The sequence below is a fragment of the Macrosteles quadrilineatus genome, unplaced genomic scaffold (genome assembly GCF_028750875.1).
Source record: "Macrosteles quadrilineatus isolate MER2022 unplaced genomic scaffold, UCM_ALF_1.0 Scaffold_3__2_contigs__length_128488019, whole genome shotgun sequence".
NCBI classification, from domain to species: Eukaryota; Metazoa; Arthropoda; class Insecta; order Hemiptera; family Cicadellidae; genus Macrosteles; species Macrosteles quadrilineatus.
Genome location: NW_026542596.1, coordinates 96,744,053 through 96,764,303, shown reverse-complemented (window position 1 = coordinate 96,764,303; position 20,251 = coordinate 96,744,053). Strand labels below are relative to the sequence as shown.

Sequence of the window (20,251 nt, the reverse complement as noted above, 5' to 3'; positions counted from 1 at the left end):
AGGTTTTAAATGGCTGTAATAACGGGAAACAAATTGTAAACAAAACACGACCTCTCTATAAACCGTACATGAACTAACAATAAACTTGTCTTCAGCTGTTCCATAAGGATGAGAAATCTACTAAGGGAGTATGTTTTATCTATGGTTTTACTGTACTTTTTACGTAACTATAGACTAAGTTGGTACGAATTGGACGTATTTTCCATAATCGATATGTTTTATGGCCTTTTTCTTCAACGCAATTATTACAATGTTCTCTCTTGCGTTGCCACTTTACCAACTATCCAGTGGTTTACCCTACTTACAAACAAAGCAGTGTAAAGGAAGTGGTTAAAAATGCAGAGTCAACAACGACAACAACTGTACATATTATTTCAGTGAAATTTGGATGCGATTGAGCACATGCACATTTGGTTTTAAATCATCTTTTTAATTTATAAATTGCGAATGATTTGTTTACCGAAGAATTAAAACACTATCTATAGTATGCTACTAATAACCCGTACAAAGTATAACTGATATATCAGGCGTCGACCATATTTCCGAGTATAGTAGTTTTGTTGTGTTGTGTTTTGTTTTTGTTTTTATCCTGTCTCCTGTCCAGGTCAGCTGATAAATTAACTGTGCCACGGCAGCTTGGACTTGGAAAGTAGACCATGGAAATAAGAATATTTTTAGTTTTGTTGTGTACCTAGAGTTATTTGCGAAATCGAAATCTCTTTTCAATAAGGTTCATACATTTATGTAATCAGGTAAGTTACATTTTTCCAAGAATACATTTTTTAACGAATATACCACAAGAAACGTTCATATTAATAATGAAATTTCTGTCATGTTTTCATAAGGGTAGACTTACAGTAAAGACAGCACTGTCAAGGGGTTTGTTTATAATAGCAATAGGGGACTAATGCAATTTATTGACTGCACATTCACTTTTAAAAATTCACACTAGTTTTGTTAAATTTTAATTTTAGAATGATGTCTTTAATTAAGAACAATTTTCAGTTTTAAAAGTCATGTCTGTTTTTAAATTAGTAGCCTAGTCTAATAATTCTTCCAATGGAAGAGTTTATTTTACCCATACCTAAGTTAGTCTTCAAGAGATTTAGGCTACATTTACTAAGTTACTAGGCCTTGGCTATAATGAGAATGCTCTTTTTGCTAAAAATTGTTTTATTCTTCAATTCTCTTTTGACTGTAACAATTTCCACATTCTCATTAGGTACCGTAGCCTAGTAAATAATTATTATTAGGCCGAAGTTACTTACATTCAAATAAAGAGTTTTGAAATAGTCTTTCATTTTTGTTTTTGACGACGGATACGGAAGTGTACTGTACGTTTTAATGTCCTCAAAGGCTATTTAATTTAAAAACATTATTCGTTCAAATTTATATGTAGGCAAAGGCCCAAGAGGGATGTGTCTGTGAACACGATAACTTTTAACTCGAGTAATTTTAAGAAAGAATTTTGTACATTAAAGGGTTGTTTTAAGATTAAAGGCTACAGAGAAAATTAAAAAATACTGTAGGCGGGTACATAGGTAGGCCTAGACTTTTATAACTTAATTGGGCCAAAAACAACCGAATCAAAAACTTATCGATCGATATATCGATTATTTCATTCAATAAGTTGTATCAAGTTTGGATAACTTAACTTAGTTAGGTTAGGTACCCTAATGAATGAAATAATCTATACGATATTTTCATTTGGTTGTTTTTGGCCCCACTTATGAAAGTCTACCCCTGTAGGCCTAAAACATTCAACTATGTTAAGTTATTATTTTTTTTAAAAAAGAACACTTTTGTATTTGCTTGTTTATAAGTTATGTTGATCAAATTTGGCATAAGTTTAGGCTGCTATTTATTTATTTTATCCCATACTATTACCATTTGGACAAAAAACATTTTTTAAGTTACCTTCCCCGTATTTGCAAACAACAAAGGACGCTCATGAAAGTTACCTACGGGAGTAAACAAACTATACAATGACGAGTAAAAAACATTTTAATAGGTAGGCTATCAATAAAAATGTAGGAAAACATTTTTTTATAAGTTATTACACTAAGTTTATTAATTAAGTTGTATATATACCCCCGCCACAGTAAACCTGAATAAGCGAATTTCCATTTGCCTGGTTTAATTTTCAATTAAATCTATTTCAATATCATTAGGCTTAATGAGTAGGCTACCTAGGTATGCTGCTACAGGGAGGGTAATAAAGTGTGTCTTTTAGTAAAACATTAAACGGTAATAGCTTAGTATAAATATATAATAAATAAACTTGCCAAGTTTGATCAAAAGATATTCATAAAGAAGCAAACTACAACAGTTTATTTATTCTCCATAAAAATAACATCAAAATTTAAAATTTAAAATTTTTTTCTCCGTAACCAATAACTATACAAAAACACTTCAATATACTAAATTATTTGGCTATTTAACCTTTCAAAATGGTCTAGAGAGAAATTGGGAAATTTAATGTTTTGAGGGTGAAAAATGAGAAAAACTCATTTTTTAACCCATAAATCCCCCCATAAAACCACGTTCCCATGGTCCGATCATGCTGGTTGGCGAACTTGTTTGTATAAATGTAGGTTTACACGTTTGTACCAAATTTCATTAAAATCAGATCACTTTTGCTTTATCATGCTAACGGACACATAGGGATATAGCCTACCTATATTAATATATAGGTAAAAGTCCTATGAATTTGAACGGATGATGTTTTTAGCCTCTGGGGACATCAAAACGAAAAAGTAAATCGGTCCTGGATCCAGGTCTTACCATGAGACCTACGGTAATAGCTTAATTCCCTATATGGGAAATTCGCAAAAAAATAGAAAATGTTAGCCTATAAACAATAAGAATTCGTAAGTTCTTTGGATAAAAAAGACTTACTTTTTGTACATAGGCCTGGATACAGTAGTAACTTACTATCCGGTATAAAATTAGAAAAAAATTGCTACCGGTATAGTGTATATGACATAAAAACACAAACAAAAAAAATCATTTGTTACAAGGACAACTCATTTTGTCAAAGCTCTTTGACAAAAATTGCATTATTGTATGACATAAAAACCCTTATGGTCTTATGAAAAAAATCATTTCTATTTTGTCAAAGCTCTTTTTCTCGAGAAAAAAGGTCCTGAAGTAACTCACCCGCAGGGCTTTCCACTAAATGCTGTTCCCTGTCCTCCCCTTCAACTCTAGCCAACAATCATGCAATTTATTCTTCTTCATCCATTCTATAATATCACAAAATAAAGTCAAACACAAGGGCGCATACGGAACTAGGCTGCAGGAAACCTGTTACATCATAGGGCGCTCACGGAAGCTACTTCCAGTAGTGACGCGAACCACTCACCAAGTTCGACTGACAACTGGGAAAGGGGTAAGAGTAGCCCAAACCGATCCCTGAAAGAGGTGCGTGAGGTGCGGCAGGCTACAGCCCTGCCAAACAAAAATGATGGTTTTTTATAACGAAAAATGTAGTGACCCGGAGGTAACTTCTGTGATGCGCCCGATGGAAGGTTAACTGCAATGTAACTGAACTAATGTTTAATGGTCTAAGGTTTAGTGAAAAGTTATCTTAAAATACCGTGCTAGAGATCCAATTGCGTTGGTAGGTACGTTTCAGAATGAACAGTAAGTCAGAAAGTCGAATACCAGTGATGAGCCCGTCTCCCCTTCGACGCTCAGGCTCTATGCGGCTGGGCGGCTGCCCTCCCATTCAAGAACATCGGAGCAATACCAGCCACAGACCCGTGTTGAACAGGCACCGCAGTTTAGTAAGTGGTGTTCTATAGTTTAGAAAGCAAAATCTTTGTTGGTGAATAGGATAATAGTTCTTTCCAAATATAAGTTAATAGTAGTAGACTTAAATTTATTAGGAGCAAAATTTCTAGCTTAATTTGATGACAAACTTAAGGTTAAACTATGGTCTAAATCAGAGAAAGGAATATGAAAATAACTCTTTATGATCTGACGCCCTTGGCTTTTTTAGTAGCCCTGCCAGTGCCAATACACTAGGCCTACATAATCACTGATACACAACCTTCACTGACCATCAATTTTTCACCAGATTTTTATTAATTACTTCAGTTTATATAACGAGTGTTTTTTATCATTCCTTTTAGTCTCGAACGCTGAAAATTAAGTTCCAAGAACGACAAAATTTTAAAAATCTAGGAAACTTTTCACAAATTATTTAATTTATTTTCCTTACAAATTTTTTGACTTCCCAGTTCCCATAAATTAATAATTAATTATCACAACTCGAGTAACTGCACACTTCTTCCTTGGTTATAGGAGTTTTTTTTTTACATTTTTGTTCACTTTATTTCTACAGTATATGACTTTTGTTAGCTACATAAGCTGTGTGGAGAACAAAAGTCATATACTTTCATCCGTGTTTGCTTTTGCTGTATTATTTGTGAGTAAAAAAATACAATGTATGTATAAAATCAATGGGAAATAAATATTATTTCATTTCAATGTAGCCTATTGTTGCAAGTGGAATTTAGATTCACAAATTTGCAACGCTTCAAACAAGTTCATTGTTCGTAAACTGTGGGCAAGGATGAAGTTTTTAAAAGTGAATTGGATTAATTTGCAATTCAAATTAGGTTTACTGTTGGTTTTTGATGGTCGGATCAGTCCTTTGTATTTTTACAGCAACTGTATTTTTACAGTTGGAAAAAGATACTGGTCTTCTTTTTTTACAATGAATGAAAAAAAGCCCTTCATAGAAAACTACTGCATTCATTCTTCTTGTAGGAAACTTTTCAAACTGATTAATCTTAAAATCTAAATTTTGTCTTATATCAATTGGGTATTTAATATAATATATTACGACCTAAGAAATAACCTGAATTAGGTAACTATTTAAATATGTGTTAGAAATAAAATTCCTAAATTCTTTATTGATCTTGTACTATAGTCAACATTAATTTATGAGGTTGATAGGATAAAATTCCAATCAGTTTCAATTATAAAAGCCACACTAGTAAGGAGAGTGCTGCGGAATTTTTCATGCTCTGTTGAATAGATCGTTCATTATTCAAAGGCATCCAACCTCATAAACCGGACGCAGGAGGAGAAACATGCTAATTAAGAAGTGGATTACTGATAATTCTGCAGTTAGTTGCATTCTGATTTCACTTCCTGTAGATTTTCTGTAACTATTCAAACAACTTGCGCTTTTACTCAAAATAATTGTGTAAATAAATAAATAGGCTATGTCTATTACTCTTGTACAAATTTCAAAATATTGTTTTAATCTAAGATTTGTATTGAACTAGCAGAGTACCCGTCCTTCGTACGGGGTTGGGATATAAGTATAAAATGCTTATTGCAGTTATGGGTGAGGACATGGTTTAAGAAAGTGCGGTTCTTATGTTCTACCACTGCCCCTGAACCATAGAAAAAAGTAAAGGTCTCATTGTGTACCACAGCTTTTTATTGCTAGTCGGACTGGTGGTACTGCAACCAGCGCTACTATTCGTATTTGCTAGCAGCTATACCCTTGCCTTGCAACGGGGTCAGTATGAAAAAATGAATGCTGGTTCTTTGAAAATGCCAAATGGTTTCACTCCCTACCATTTATTTTATAAACGAAATTGAACTGTATTAGCCTAATAGTAATAGGTCTAGTACTTTTTTGTTTACTCATACTGTGAATACTTATTTTAGGCTACCTAGTATACAAAACCATAATGATATATTTTAAGGTATAATGAAAGAACCTGATTAATAGTTTGGACTTTAAACGAAAATCTATCACAATACTGTAGTTCCAAACCTGTAAATAGTGTAGTTTTCTAACATATTTTAGGAAAATTACAATCAGGCAAATGGAAACTCGCTAGTCTATAGGTTTGCTGCAGCAGAGATATTAAATTACTGTTTACACAAAAATAAATCTAAAACTGTAATTTCATACAACTCAGGATAAGGGCCTAGGTTGATACGGCAATGATTGTAGAATCTTAATTATTTCCTATATCCATGAATGATTTCTTTTTACAATGAAATATTCACTGTAAAATATTATTACAACATATCACAAATGTTAGAACAGACTCATTACAATAGATTATAAACATAAACAAATGATGTAACTGAAAGAATCCTATTATAATGAAATTACATATGGTTTGACAGCTCCATTTAAGTAAATGTTAAATAGGCCTAATGTTTACATTCAGGCTAGTGACATCATTATTTTAAATATGATCCTTACCCTCTCTGTTCTAATATTCGTGCAGTATTTAAATAAATATTTGAACCAGCTGTGTGCAATTGTGAAATCAAAATTCATTTGATAGTTAGTTCTGCTTGTTTACATTTTTTAACTTTCTAGGTTTGTTCTTTGTTACCATGGATACCATCAATCAATATTTACTTTTTAATCTCTCACCTCCGAATTTTGAAAGCCCATGGGACAGAGCCCGAGGTCAATATCGAAGCGGGAATAGTTCTATATGTATCCTCAGAGCTGTAGCTTCATTTGTGTGCAATTTGAGACCAGTAGGTTCAGTAGTTTTTTAGATTAGCTCATACAAACACACACACAGACACCACCTCTTCTTTATAATAGTATAGATTAATAAACCTTGTTCTGATGGAAAGAGTGGAGATGTGTTTTTTATACATATTGGTTCAATAGATAGGATCTTAAGGCATGTAATTCCTATCATATTTTAAATATAAAATCCTAAATCCCCTTACTGATAAAATATCCAGAAAAAGATTATTCAGTCTGCCTGTTTCCTGCGTAGATAGGTGGCAAAGATGTTTTAGTCAAACATGTTGTATCAAAAACCTTTTCTTGAGGCTATAGTGATGAAATATACTACAGTAGAACCTCTTTAATCCGAACTAATTGGGACCGGGGGTAGTTCGGACTATTGAATAGTTCGGATCACAGAACATGTTGTTGTTTTTACATAACAATTGCCAGGGAAAAGTGAAAAATGCTTTATAAAGTAAAATACAATGTTTATTTAATACAGTAGTAAACATAGGGAATAAATATTGTGGTACATTACAATAGAAACAATTACGGTGCGTATACCTATAAATACAGTATCCAATGAAGAACTACTGTTCTGTGTATACAGCAATGAGGGCTTCGGATTAGTGGACGTTCGGATTACAGGGGTTCGGATTAAAGAGGTTCTACTGTACTGTCTTAAAAGAGACTTAAATGGCAATCTTCTAAAATCAATTTAAATAAAAAAATTTACAAGTTATCTTACTCATGAAAGATAATTAAATAGAATATATTAAATCCAACTGTTATAGTAATGTTTGATTGTAGCAATCGCTTAACACTGCGACGTCCTTCAGTCATGACCTGGAGGACGATGCTGCCTCCGTGCAGAGCTTCAGCAGTGTCAGCGGGGCGAGTGTGTGCAGCAATATGTCTCAGTGTGATCATGCACACTTTGCACGCAACGGCACCACGTACAGCGGCCGCAGCAAACGCTACGTGTACCACTGCTCCCCTCACTCCATGGAGACTGACGACTACCTCACACCTACGCAGCGGACCAACCGCACCATCCGCAAACTCAGAGTAGGTGCATTTAGCTGGTGGATCTTTAAGTTTACTTATCTACTGAGCTTTCTTTGTTGGAAAATGTTTGAGAAGAAATTTCAGGCTTTGTCTCTACACTGTGCTTGATTTCTAGAATTTGAGATACCAGAATTGAAATCTAGCAAAAGCTATGATTTCTCCACTCCATACGTCCTCTTTGATTCCCTCTAATCAATAGACTATTGTGCTTTAGTTGGACAAAATCAGTTGAATAAAATTCAGTATCAGCATTTACTTGAAAATTCTTCTAAAAAACAATGTTTAAATAGCTTAAAAACTATCTCTTGGGTGACCATCGACCAATTCCTTTGCCTTAAACCCTGCCTTTACACATGTTGAGAAAGTATGGAATAGTAAATTTGTTATTATTAACTATACAAAGCTTTTGCAATATTTGATAGCATTATTATGAACTCACACCTTTCATATTGATTAGTTTATTATTAGTCTATCTAGAGTTATCGTCAAAAAAACTGAAGAAGAATATTATTGTGTCTTTTGTTTACTTTTTGTGTAAGAAAACTCATGATAGATTTAAATCCTGCTTGACTCATTTTAAATTTCCCCTGTGCTTTATAGAACCTGTTGAAAGAGGCACAAGAAGAGCTAGCAGACAAAGACAGAGAGATTCAGCGGCTGACCAAGGAGGTGTTGGAGTTGAAACTACTGAAGGCTGACAGTGGTGGCGAGGGGGAGGAGGTGGCGGTGGAACCAAGTAGCGGAGGGGGAGACGCTCAGCAACCACGGACACCTGGGTAAGCTGCCTTCCTTGCTGGTGCAGTTGTTAAAATAACTTATAACATTCCAACCAAGATCTACTGAGTGGAGATGCATTCATAAGTAGCTACTAATGATAACATTTTAGTATAAATGTTATAAGCCTTGAAATATTTTGTCATTGAAGAAGTGAGAATTCCCTCACACACCCACTTTGATAAGATTAGCAAAAGTTGTGACTATTAAAATTCACAAGCAGTGGTGTAACTGTATTCCTACACTTTCCAGTACAGCAACACTTACCATTGTCTCAGAGAAAACAAAAATCCTATTACAATTTAGTTTTGTTGGAAAAAGCCGATTGGGAACGGTTCCCACAAGTTCCCGCCCCACCACTGCTTGCTGACTAAGAGGATACCTACATTTAACTTTTTGTTCCATGTTATGAGAGAATATTTATTTTACTTAAAAACTACCAAATTGTCCTATATGTAAGTGTCAGATTTGTACTAAAACATTTTAAACTAAAATCTGTGTATTTGCCTTTTAGTATTCACGTGGAAAGATTCGTTAAATTAGTAGACATTCTGATTCACAGGTATTCTTCCTCGCCGCCTCTGATCCCGTCGTTGACAGACTCGGGACATTTTGAAGATCTCAACTCGTCCCAAAATCTGCAGACTTACATCAATCAGATAAAGACTCTGGAGTCCACCCTGGAATCTCTACATCGGCAACATCAAGACGAGATTAGAGAATTGAAGGAGAAACACAACGACAAAGTCGACTCTCTTCTACAGCGTATAACTGATGTGAATGATAGGTAAATGTTGATAAATTTTACTACTTGACCACCATTTATGTTTTTAGACATTCCTCATAATTTTCACAAATTTTGCAGGTCTTGTTAGGCCTACAACTAATACGATTGAATATAAAATACATTTTTTTACATATCTTGTAATCAACTCTAGCAGCAGTGGTTTTAGTGGTGAATGGTATAGTGCTATCCTATGGTAAGACATTTTTCATTTGGGTGGAAAAGACTGTTTTATCAAGCACTGCTTTTCATTCCAATATTATTCTATGGATTCTGGCATCAGCCATCTGGCTTATTAATAATATACATTTAGATTTAAAAGAAAAAAGTGATGTAATGGTAGTTTAGGTTTAGCAAATTTGTTAACCTATAGTAAATTAAGTCTCTGAAACAAAAGTTGAAAAATATTTATTAGTTTCAAAGAAGAATAGACAATAATATTTATGATTGTTTAGGTACTACGCTCTGAGGCCCCTTTATGAAGACTGTAAAGAAAAACTTCACGAGCTTGAAAAACTGAATGATAATCTCGAGAACGGATCTAATCACAATTACGTAGCGAGAATAACGGAACTAGAAAACCTAAACCAAACTCTGTCTTGTGATAAACAATTTTTGGTCGCCGAATTAGCCAGTTTGAATAATGTCAAGGAAGAGTTGGTGGCGACAAAGGTGAATCTTGACCAGTTGAGGGAAGAAAATACACAGTTACATAACAAGAAAGAGGAATTGACCAAAGTATTGGCCAATATGCAGGAGAAGAGTGAAGAAAATACACAGTTTGGAAACCAGCAAGAGGAATTAGCTAGGTTATTGGTCAAAGTGCAGGAGATGAGTGGAGAAAACACACAGTTAAGAAATAAGCACGAGGAATTAACTAAAGTATTGGCCAATATGCAAGAGTTGAGTGAAGAAAATATACAGTTACGAAACAAGCAGGAGGAATTGACCAGGGTATTGGCCAATATGCAGGAGAGTATGTACAAAGACTGCAATAATCTCAATGGAGACCATGTAGATGGCATTATTCACACAGAAAGTTTGTGCAACGGAATTATACAAGAGACTATAGAGGCAGAGAGCAGCAAACGAGCTGACCAAACCAACGTCTTGGCAGAAAATGCTGAACTGAAAAAACAAATTGAAGCTTACGCAGAAAAATTCAGACAGATGGAAGAGCAACAGCAGAAAGAAAAAGACATTTATGTGCAACTCTACCAGAAAGGAATACAGGCTGCAAAAATGTTGGATAGTGATGTAAGTAAATATTTATTTAGGGGTTGATTTTTGGCTTTGTATTAACAGAACTGATTAGTAGCCTACTTTTAACACATTCGCTACCAAGTGTCGCATATATGCGCCGCCCCGGTCATTGCCACGGACCAACATATAGATTTTTCAAAAATAGTTTATAATTGAACAAATATAAATGCTACATAGGATAATGACGTTTTGATACAATGGTAAATTGTCAAAAAATAAAATTAATTGCACAAAAATGCCTTTTCTTGAATTGTAGTGTACAACGCTTATAATGAAACAAATCAAAAATCAATGTAGGCTAATAACGTTTTATTACAATAGTAAATCATCATATGACGCCAACTATCATACGTAACGCAAATATGCGACGTCAGTCTATTTTAATGTGACTAGGCTGTCGCATATGTGCGTTGCTGGTTTATAAGAATGAAAAATGTTGTGCTATTGTGGTAGCAAACGTGTTAAATGGTGGATTTTTCTTAGACGTTTTGTTGCATTGTTAAAGTTAACAAACTTTACTGTAGAGATTTCATTTTTATACTCTTGTAATTAAGCTCGAACACAAAAGTATTCAGATAAACATTGATAAAATATTTTGTAAAAGCCAATTCAGCCAGTAAATTCTCTTTGGTCAGTGGCATTAACATTAGAAAAGGTTATTATTATCATCATTAGACTACACTTCAAAAATTCATAAATTAAAACCTATCGAGGTTTGTACCGTACAGTACATGTATCCAGTGGGCTAGAAAATTCAAGTTAATTTAAAAATCCCTGTGTTTTAAGGGGTTTCAGCTACCAAAAATATTCAGGTTCTATAGTAGACTATTTTGAACAATTCAATTTGGTAATTGAAATATTTTAAATTGTTAACAGGATGTTCAGAGTGTCCACAAGGACGACTCCCAGAGTTCTCTAGTACCTGATCTTCTGCAAAAGTTGAGAATCAAACAAGATGAACTCGACAACTTAAAGGTAATGTTCAACAACCTAACCTAGATATTCTCAAGTCTCATGACGTAACCTTTATTTGGCCCTCATAAGTTTAGCCTGAAAGAATTCATAGTTTATGTTTTGAAAGAATTGAAAATAGTGACTCAATTGCATGCTATGAGTTCACAGAAGTTTTCTATTACATTTCAAACAGACAAATTCATTTATTTTTTAAATCAGATTACGTTTTAGAGGTGTGCAAGCAGCTTTAGCTGAGTCAAGCCTAGAATACAAGCTCACGTGATCAGTTGACAGTTACCAAGTCAGAAATCGAGGCAAGTTCTCTTTGACGATAGCAATAGCTTTCAATTAGCCATTTGTTTTAAACTCAGTGCCACCTCTTATAATGCTTGTACGTACTTAAAAATTAAAGCCAAGCCTACTTTATTACTTTTATTTATTAATTTCTTTCTTGAGAAGATATAATTTTCTTCTTGAATTAAATCTATCTATCTATATATTAATAGGCAAGCATGTTTCTTTAAAACCTTTTTTCTCAGCTCGTGTGTATCGTAGGGAAAATCTACGCATACCGTTAGAAAGCTATTTTCCTGTAGGTGTGCAGAATCCCTTTATAAATTAAAATAGGCTCAAAAATAAGCACAAAAAATGAATTTGAAATTTTAAAAAATTAACATGGGTCTTATGGGTTGTTATGGTGATGACGAAATAACAACACAATATAAACAGAAAATCAAAACAAATGGAAGACATTCCAATCACATGTTTTATTTACAGTGTGGGGTGAAAATAGAGAAGTTTGTACAAAACATACTTTTGGTCGATTTTCGACCACGGGGCGTGCTCTCGTCTTTATTAATCCCTACCCAGGTTAAAAAATGTATATTTTGTAATGCATTTTGACAAATCAATTTTGTATATGACATAGCAACACTTTTCTGTATACCTACCAAAGAAGCTCATCTAAAAAAATGCCCCTTGATCTAAAATTGGAGCTTGCATACCTCTAAAAGTGTATAATCATATTGTAAAGTATTTTTCACTAAATTATCTCAAGCTCATCACTTTCCCTCATAGTTTTCCACACCCATTTTTTCTCTCAGGCGTTTTACTTATCTCAAAGATCGATATAAGTCAATTACTTTTAGACTTTATAATTATTTTCATAAGGGTTTTAGTTTAGAATAAAAACACAAAAAGCATAAATCGGCCATACTTTTTCTGTATACCATAAAAGGTACTTTGGTATTATCCGGAGGCCACTTATTTTAGAGGAATTTTTTTACCGGAGACCAAAAATAATGACATAATTGGAAAATACATACTTTTAATTGACTTACTGTCCAAACTTGACACGATTACGATTAGCGGCCTTTAAGTTCTGCCTTCCAGAAGGCAGCGATGTCGGCGAGGATTGAGTTGAATGCATCGGCGCTGCTAGCTGCCACATGTACTCCGCCAAGTAGGTATACAACACGCTGCGGCAGTTATGTTAGGTTGGGTTATCATAAATATGTTTTAGGACTTTACTCGTTACCTTGGCATACTTGGAGGGAATTAGGTAAAAGTATGACTCATCTGGTATCGTTGATTCATAAAGAAACAACAAAATTCCTACACACATATTTATGATAACCAAAACTAACATAACCGTCACAGCGCGCTGTATAAGGGTGGTCTCCGGAAAATAACAAAGTACCCCATAAAAATACTGTTTTTCTTACGAGTTTGAATAGCAGTTGCCACCTCTGATCAAAACTGATGTCACAAAATGTATTCTAAACATTCTGATTCACTCACAAGGAAAAGTATCAGGATATCTTTTTCTTCTTTACACTTTCCTTACTCATATTAACACAACTAATAAAAACAACACGTTTTAACACTTTTTCCAAAAAACCATTGCATGCTTCATTTGACCTGTGATATTTATCTTGTAACGATCAGTTGTTATTAACCATTTAACATGATTGTCAGGATAAGGATTTTGTTTCTCCGTACAATTTACTGTCCGCCAAGGAGGCGATATCGCTTTGGCAGCTTGTTCGGAAGGTTTGTATGTGACTTGTCTGCATGCTGGTCCGTCGGTGTTGGATGTAGATGTTCGTATCCCTGGACTGAAGCTGCTGATCACATTGCGGTGAATGTAGCGGTAGCGTCCTCGTACCAACCTTGGCTAATCCAGATGTTTGACAGTGTGGTAAATTTTGATTGGTGTTTTTTTTTAGTTGTGGAAATATAATATTGTTTTAACAGAGAAAAAGTGTAGTGTATTTCTTTATTATTACCGAAAGTGACATTCAGGATTTTTGTTTCATTAACTATTTGTAAAAAAATAATTTATGGAAACACAGTTTTTTTTTTTTATTTAATATATATTTATGTCAAAACAAGTTGTCTGAAACTGGATTTTCAAAAATTTGTACCTACAATTAATCTGAATTCAGCCAATTAAATTATATTCAACAATAATATTAGCATTTAATCATTTTTTAACTCAAGAGGGAATAGGATTTGAATTTTTTTTTAATGGCTTATGTACAAAGCACAGTATTTCTCTTTTATTTATTTTTATACTACAACATTTATAAACATTACGTTGAACATCTGGATTTGCTCTAGGAGTGCTAAAATCATGTAAAAAATAGCCTCTGACTGTACACGATGTGAGAAGAGGATTCATGATGCATTTGAAGGCAAAAGTGATCGGAGATTATAAATGCATACATAGCCCAAGCCTTGAAGCTAAACACATTAACCAAATAGAAAAAAGAATCACTTTCTATGGTGTCCCAAGGTATCTAGTTCATTGAATCGTTAGTTTATTGTAGGTGTAGAAACTGTAGATAGACCATTACTTTTGCCATCTTCATGTATGATGTCTCGTCCTCTTACAATGTGTTTTTAGTAAATTGGTTGCCTACTGAATGGGTGATAAGATAATCGTATACAGGACTGGTGGGCAGACATTTACACTTGAAAACAGTACTGTAATTTAGCTATCTTATTTAAAAAAAAAACTGTATAAGAAACACAAATTCCATTGTTGGATGATTTGGGACAAGGGCCCTAAAAGTAACACAATTAATTGCATTTGTAAAACTGAAACAAACCAGCCATGAAGGTGATAAGGGGTGTTCAGATAGTCGTGTACAAGCTCAAGTGGATCCAACTATTGTTAACTGATGTGGCTGCTATCCCCTTATTTCGGCTGATTGACTAAACTCGCAATAAAGGAAATTACAAAGGCTATTAGCAACAAGTAGTTTTTTATAATATTACAAATTATAGAACCCATTCTTGTTGCAAATAAAAATATGTGAAGTTTCGTGTGACATTCGGAATCAATTTAACTGAAGTTTTCAGAGATATAATAATATTGCATTGTATATAAAAAAATATTACTTGTTACCATTGGGCTCCCTAGTACTATTTATACATTGTATTATTGACAGTTAAGACAAGCGGCAGTATTAAGGGAGTAGCCATAGCACCGTTAACTATAGTCAGCTTAGGACACAGGCTTGGATCCACGTCAGCTTGTCTACACTATAGTAAACTGTTGTAGAATCACGGTCTTCTGGTGACGACCGTGTCAAAAACAACAAATCACTATCACTTGGCGAGTTGACTCCGCACTGAGGATGGCACTCTACATCGAGGCCAAAACGTCGGTTAGTGATAGTGATTCATTGATTTTGACAAGGTCTTCCAGAAGACCACTATTCTACAATAAGTGACGGTGGAAGCATATCCAAGAAAAATATAGTAAACTATGTTCAACATTTGATTAGACGAGGAGTCATGGTAATTTGTCATACTTGTTATCTTGACTTTTCCTTCAACCTGTGTTGTGAAATTTTAAGTGTTTACAAAACGTCTGCCTACTTTTCCTGTGATCTAATATCTTATCTATTTGTGGACCCCAGTCAACTACCCTACACTGCTTCTCGCTTGTAAACTAAACTTAAACTCCTTTCATTCGTAGACTGCTCCAAAACACAGTGTACAGACAAGCACATAATTGTTCCTGAATGCTATATAACTTAATAATTCTTACTTTCAGCTTATATTCATCAATACCTTATGACTTAACCTATTTTATCGCAGTTTTAAACTCTTTACAAATATTTTTAAATTTTTCACTTAAGTGTTAAATTGATTTGAAATAACAAAGAGGCCTGAGAGAAATTCCATTCATCCATTTAGTTTGAATTTTGTCCTGATCACAATTGATTGTGTAATTTTTTACCAGCATTTTTAGCTAAGTATTTTATTGAATAATATGTCCTACTTAATTCTTAATTTTTATAATTTTTATAACATTTCTCAATATGTGTACTCTATAATATGATTTTAAAGATTTCAAAAATATAGTTTTCTGGTCTATTCAAATTTGATCATTTGAGTAGCATAAAATTGTTCTGGAGTTTTTGCTTTGCTAGAATTGTGGAAACCTTAATTATTTGTTTTTATTGCATTGTGCAGTTATTGAATACTGCATGTTTAAATTACCAGAAATTATATGTAATTTCCAGCATGTCCTGATACAAGTTTGAGCAATTTATTGTTACTATTTCTACTTATATTTGGCTTTTCATTTTCTACTTATTTTCATTTTTGAATGTTTCTATACATTATATCACCCTTGTTTCTTTATTGGTGTCTCTCGAATAATAGTTACTATCCTATCTATGGTTACTTTCTCGTTCACTTGTAAATATTTACTTTCACTTAGGAAGTAGATTTTTGCAGTTTCCTCTTGGAGGATTTAATTCAATCTTTTGACATGAAAAACTACTGAACAAAACCTCAAGTATTGACTTCAGGCTTTCTGAGGAGTGTTGCAATCTATAATCCTCAATTCAATTTGAAATATTATTACAGATAAATTATTAATAAATCTTTTAACTTTTAGGGAATTTGTATTGATGGTTTTTCACACATTGAAAAGAGATTTAATTAACTTGAGACAGAAACTTAACTTTACAATGTTAGGCCTATTGCAACAGTGAATTTTGATATGATAAACTTGAAAAGGGTAGATTATGATGTCAATGCAGTCACCATAACTATCCACATAACTTTCACACTCAAATATTTTTTTTGTTTTTATTTTTTTTCTCTACTATATCTTTTTATAAATATTATTAACCTTCTTAATATGCTGCTAGATTATTAACTATCTTTTAGTTGTTATTTCTTTGTGATTTTCCCTCAAAATGAAAAAATGTATCATTACTTGAGATCAAAGAATTTAAATTTGCTCAAATAGTCCTACATTTTTTAAGCCGATCCAAAAAAAAACTTGAAATGCAGTCTCGCCCATCCTCTGAAATATATTTCTTAAATTTAAAGAAGTAACTTAAAGGAAACACCATAGGTATTTCTGTTCAGCTTTGATCAAGCTAAGTAATATTCAGACAATGATTTTGTTAAGACCTAAGATACAATACTAGTTAGTATGTTAAATAGTTGGTGAAAATACTCAGCTTTTTACAAGCATTGTTTCTGGGTTTATACTTATGGTATGAAATGTAATTTACACAATCGAAACATTTGTTTTATGTATGTTTCAGTGAGTATCTGTATGATAAGGAAATTGTATTTTTTTCAGGCAATGTACCGTAGACTGTTGGAAAGTAGGAAGGAAGCGCCAAAACACGACCCAGAAATGACGCTACAGTTCCTTAAGTCTGCTTTCTACTACTTCCTCACAGACCGGGAGAACGCATCAGGCCACCTTGCGGCCATCGAAAGTATCCTCGGCTTCTCGGACAATGAGAAATTGAATATCGAACGAGCTTTTCTTTGGAGATAATTTATATAACACTTTACCTATTTAAGATACCTCAATACGTTTAAGCATACCAATAACGTAATCGTATCTTTGTTCAATATTTAGTTTACTATATGTTTAAGTGTGTTCATAATTAGTAATTAGTTGAAAAATACTTGCCTTGTTTGATTTAAAATGATTTTAACTGTCCGATATTGGTTAAAATTTATCGTAACTTTTGTGTATTGTTTTTTAACGCAGATTTTACGCAAGCAGTAAACGGAAGACTTTAAAAATGTGTCTTAATATCGATTGGTGCTTAAAGGTTGTATTTTATGCTGCAAATTTGATCAAACTTATTGTTTTACATTTTAAATAGATTTTCATCATGGTTTAACCAAGACAAGGTTGTTTTTATCACGTTTCCCATCACAATTTTAATACTTTTAGTAAAAGACACTGAGTTTTTCCACATACAAGTGTTTTTGTTGTTTTTTTGTCATCATATCCATAATTGTTTGTGAATTGTGTTCGGTGTGTTATGTTTTGTAAACATAAGTTAATAAGAAGCTATGCAGTATTTAGTGCAGATAAGTACATTGCAGTATTATAGACTGTTAGAGTAAGTTATTGTGATAATTTAAATGTTACCAACAATCATTAGAGGTGAATGCAGTGATGTAATGGCTTAGATTGAATATTTAATTTCTTTGAAGTATTTGTGCAATTGAATTTAGTTAAAACTATTTCAAGCATAAAATATGACAAAATACAGCTTAATTTTCAGCAGTTTAGAACAATCACATAAGATTTAATTATTGTGTTTTTCTTTAGTTTAAAGTAGCTATAATAATTTAGCTTTAGTTCAAATGTTTCATATACCACAATTTAAAATGTATTGATATTAATGTAGAGCTTTTAAGTGATTGTAATATAGTGCATTTAATCCTAGTGAGGTCTTGACAAATTATGACATTATTACAAAATGTCTCAGACAGAAGTAAATAGGCACTAAGAGTTTTAGTCTTAGGCAATACAGGTAAAGCTAGTCAGTAAATTTGGTTGCAGACTTTTGTAAATAGCTCTTAAAAGTGGAAGCGTTCAATTTAGCTATTCAATTTTTACCGGGTGAAGGGATACGGGTTGGGAGATTTGCGATTATTTTGGTATCGTCATTAAAAGACTAAAATAGTTTTGGGTAGATTTTATTGACATTTAGTAGAATTTACATCTTAGAGGGTAATTTGTTGTATGAAATTATGGATTCAAACTCTGTTTTGCAAGACTATTGTAAATCCAATGTGTTAAATTTTGCAAGTCAGTTCAAAATCCTAACGACATTGCTTCTTGAAAGTATTTTCCAATTCAAAACATTCAATTCATACCTTCCCGGGTTAGATGTAATTTTTTTATGTTTTACTAAATGTGCCAACCTTAATTTGTGTTCTTTTAGCAAAACTCTCTCTTGACACATTTTTACATTGTCTTTAAAACATTTTTTTCACTAAAAACATTCCCTATTCACTCAAACAATACAAATTTTCATATCTGTCCACATAAAATATAATCAGTTTATAAGCCTTTATTTTGATATTTGTTCAATGTTCAACACATTGAATTTAATAAGTTATAATAATTTAGAAAAGGTTTGCCTCATTTATTATTAGTTTTTAGTTGTGTTTTAAATTATACTCTTACATATCTCTCTTGAAAGTTGTAGTTTTTAAGTAAGCTACTTTTCCGCCCTAATAGAAAAAGTCAATTTGTTTATTTATCCTTCCTTAACTGTTTCCATTACTCTTGTATTTTATAAAATGTCCTGAGAATAAAATGTAGATTTAGTGAAATAAACAATTAAATAAGCTATGTGGCAATATTGGAGACAGTTTTTTGTGGAAGATTCTAAAAACATAGCTGCTGAATGAGTGTGAAAGTCTTGCGTCCTTTAACTTAATAACTTTAACTGCATTCAATAATGTGTTTGTCTACAAGACATAAGGATCATAAGTCATAGCATTAAGTTCAAGTGTGGCAAATGTGGTTACATGAAATGCTTCACGAAGCAGAGACCTTAGTCGCATGCTAAAATAAACTTTGCAACTAATCTTTGAAATAGTATATTGTTAGTCTTTCATCTGCTATGTGATTTGTAGTTTTATTTGTGTACGTAAGCCTGAACCAAAGCTGATCTACTTTTGCAATAGTTCCTCCTGCAAGGCAACAGTGATTGTAATCACACTAAATAAATTATCATTTGTTACTTGTTTCAAAGATTTTTTTATTTTCAACCTCCATCTTTAGCAGTGGGAAATTGGGAATCCAACACTATGACACAAATAGAGGTGGATTTATCCTTCTCTTAGTATCTTTGTGCATCATTGAGATTTTCAGTGATTAAAATCAACAAAATCTGTATCTTAATCAAATTAATCAGACACATACATCTAAAGAATTGAATCATCACATTGTGTCATTTATTTGTTCATTATTAAACATTTCCATCTGACAACAATTTTAAAGATTGACTGTTTTATGTTTAATGTTGGTTTCATAAAACTGGTACCTCATTAGGGGTTTTAAAACTCATACTACTGGTATCTTTAAGTCAATTTGCTGGGTTCAGCAAGTATAGAGTGCTTGTTCCACAGGGTGGTCATAAATTATTGGACACATTTTAAGATTATATAAACAAATAACCAAGCAACTTAGAAACATGGGAATTGTTTCATTGAGTAGCAAATTTAAAACAGTTTTATACAGCAACTGCAAAACAATCTATATATATAAAAGGCAAAGCCCTCACTCACTCACTCATCACTAATTCTCCCACTTCCCATTTACCTAGGAGGCTGAAATTTGGTACACTGATTCTTTAGGCATTAAATAGGAAAACTAAGTTGTTTTTATTCTTATCAACTCTCGGGTTCCGCCCCAGTGGCTCTGGAGTTTCCCATGTTAACCTTATGAGTACTCATATTTAAATGGAATTAATGAATCTTAACAGCTGTTTCAATTAAACAAGTTGGTTCTGATCTATGATGTTCAATAGCATTAAAGTTACAAGGATTACCAACAGGGTGCTGCACTATTATTATTTTTTTTTATGACAACAGCTAAT

At 33.0% G+C, this 20,251-nt stretch overlaps 1 protein-coding gene across 3 annotated transcripts; it reads left to right on the top strand.

Moving 5' to 3' along the window:
- Positions 1 to 658: 658 nt before the first annotated feature.
- LOC128990717 (protein quick-to-court-like) lies at positions 659 to 19,404 on the top strand. Of its 3 annotated transcripts, none has more exons than XM_054413250.1 (9): positions 659 to 752; positions 3,627 to 3,788; positions 7,322 to 7,579; positions 8,180 to 8,355; positions 8,916 to 9,140; positions 9,593 to 10,394; positions 11,277 to 11,375; positions 13,332 to 13,406; positions 16,972 to 19,404. In XM_054413250.1, the coding sequence occupies exons 2-9, from the start codon at positions 3,639 to 3,641 to the stop codon at positions 17,173 to 17,175; spliced, it is 1,989 nt and encodes a 662-aa protein (XP_054269225.1). In that variant the 5' UTR covers positions 659 to 752; positions 3,627 to 3,638; the 3' UTR covers positions 17,176 to 19,404. The 3 variants fall into 3 exon arrangements, with proteins under 3 accessions (XP_054269225.1, XP_054269224.1, XP_054269226.1); XM_054413249.1 differs by having other exon boundaries at positions 660 to 752; positions 3,638 to 3,788; XM_054413251.1 differs by lacking the exon at positions 13,332 to 13,406 and having other exon boundaries at positions 660 to 752; positions 3,638 to 3,788.
- The last annotated feature ends 847 nt before the right edge of the window (positions 19,405 to 20,251 follow it).

What these genes read in the sequence shown, in the direction of transcription:
- LOC128990717 (XM_054413250.1), top strand. Translation starts at nt 3,639, where the DNA reads ATGAACAGTAAGTCAGAAAGTCGAATACCAGTGATGAGCCCGTCTCCC. An exon ending in ATAACTGATGTGAATGATAG is followed by an intron (nt 9,141 to 9,592) that starts GTAAATGTTGAT and finishes ATGATTGTTTAG; the next exon opens with GTACTACGCTCTGAGGCCCC. An exon ending in TTTGGCAGCTTGTTCGGAAG is followed by an intron (nt 13,407 to 16,971) that starts GTTTGTATGTGA and finishes TATTTTTTTCAG; the next exon opens with GCAATGTACCGTAGACTGTT.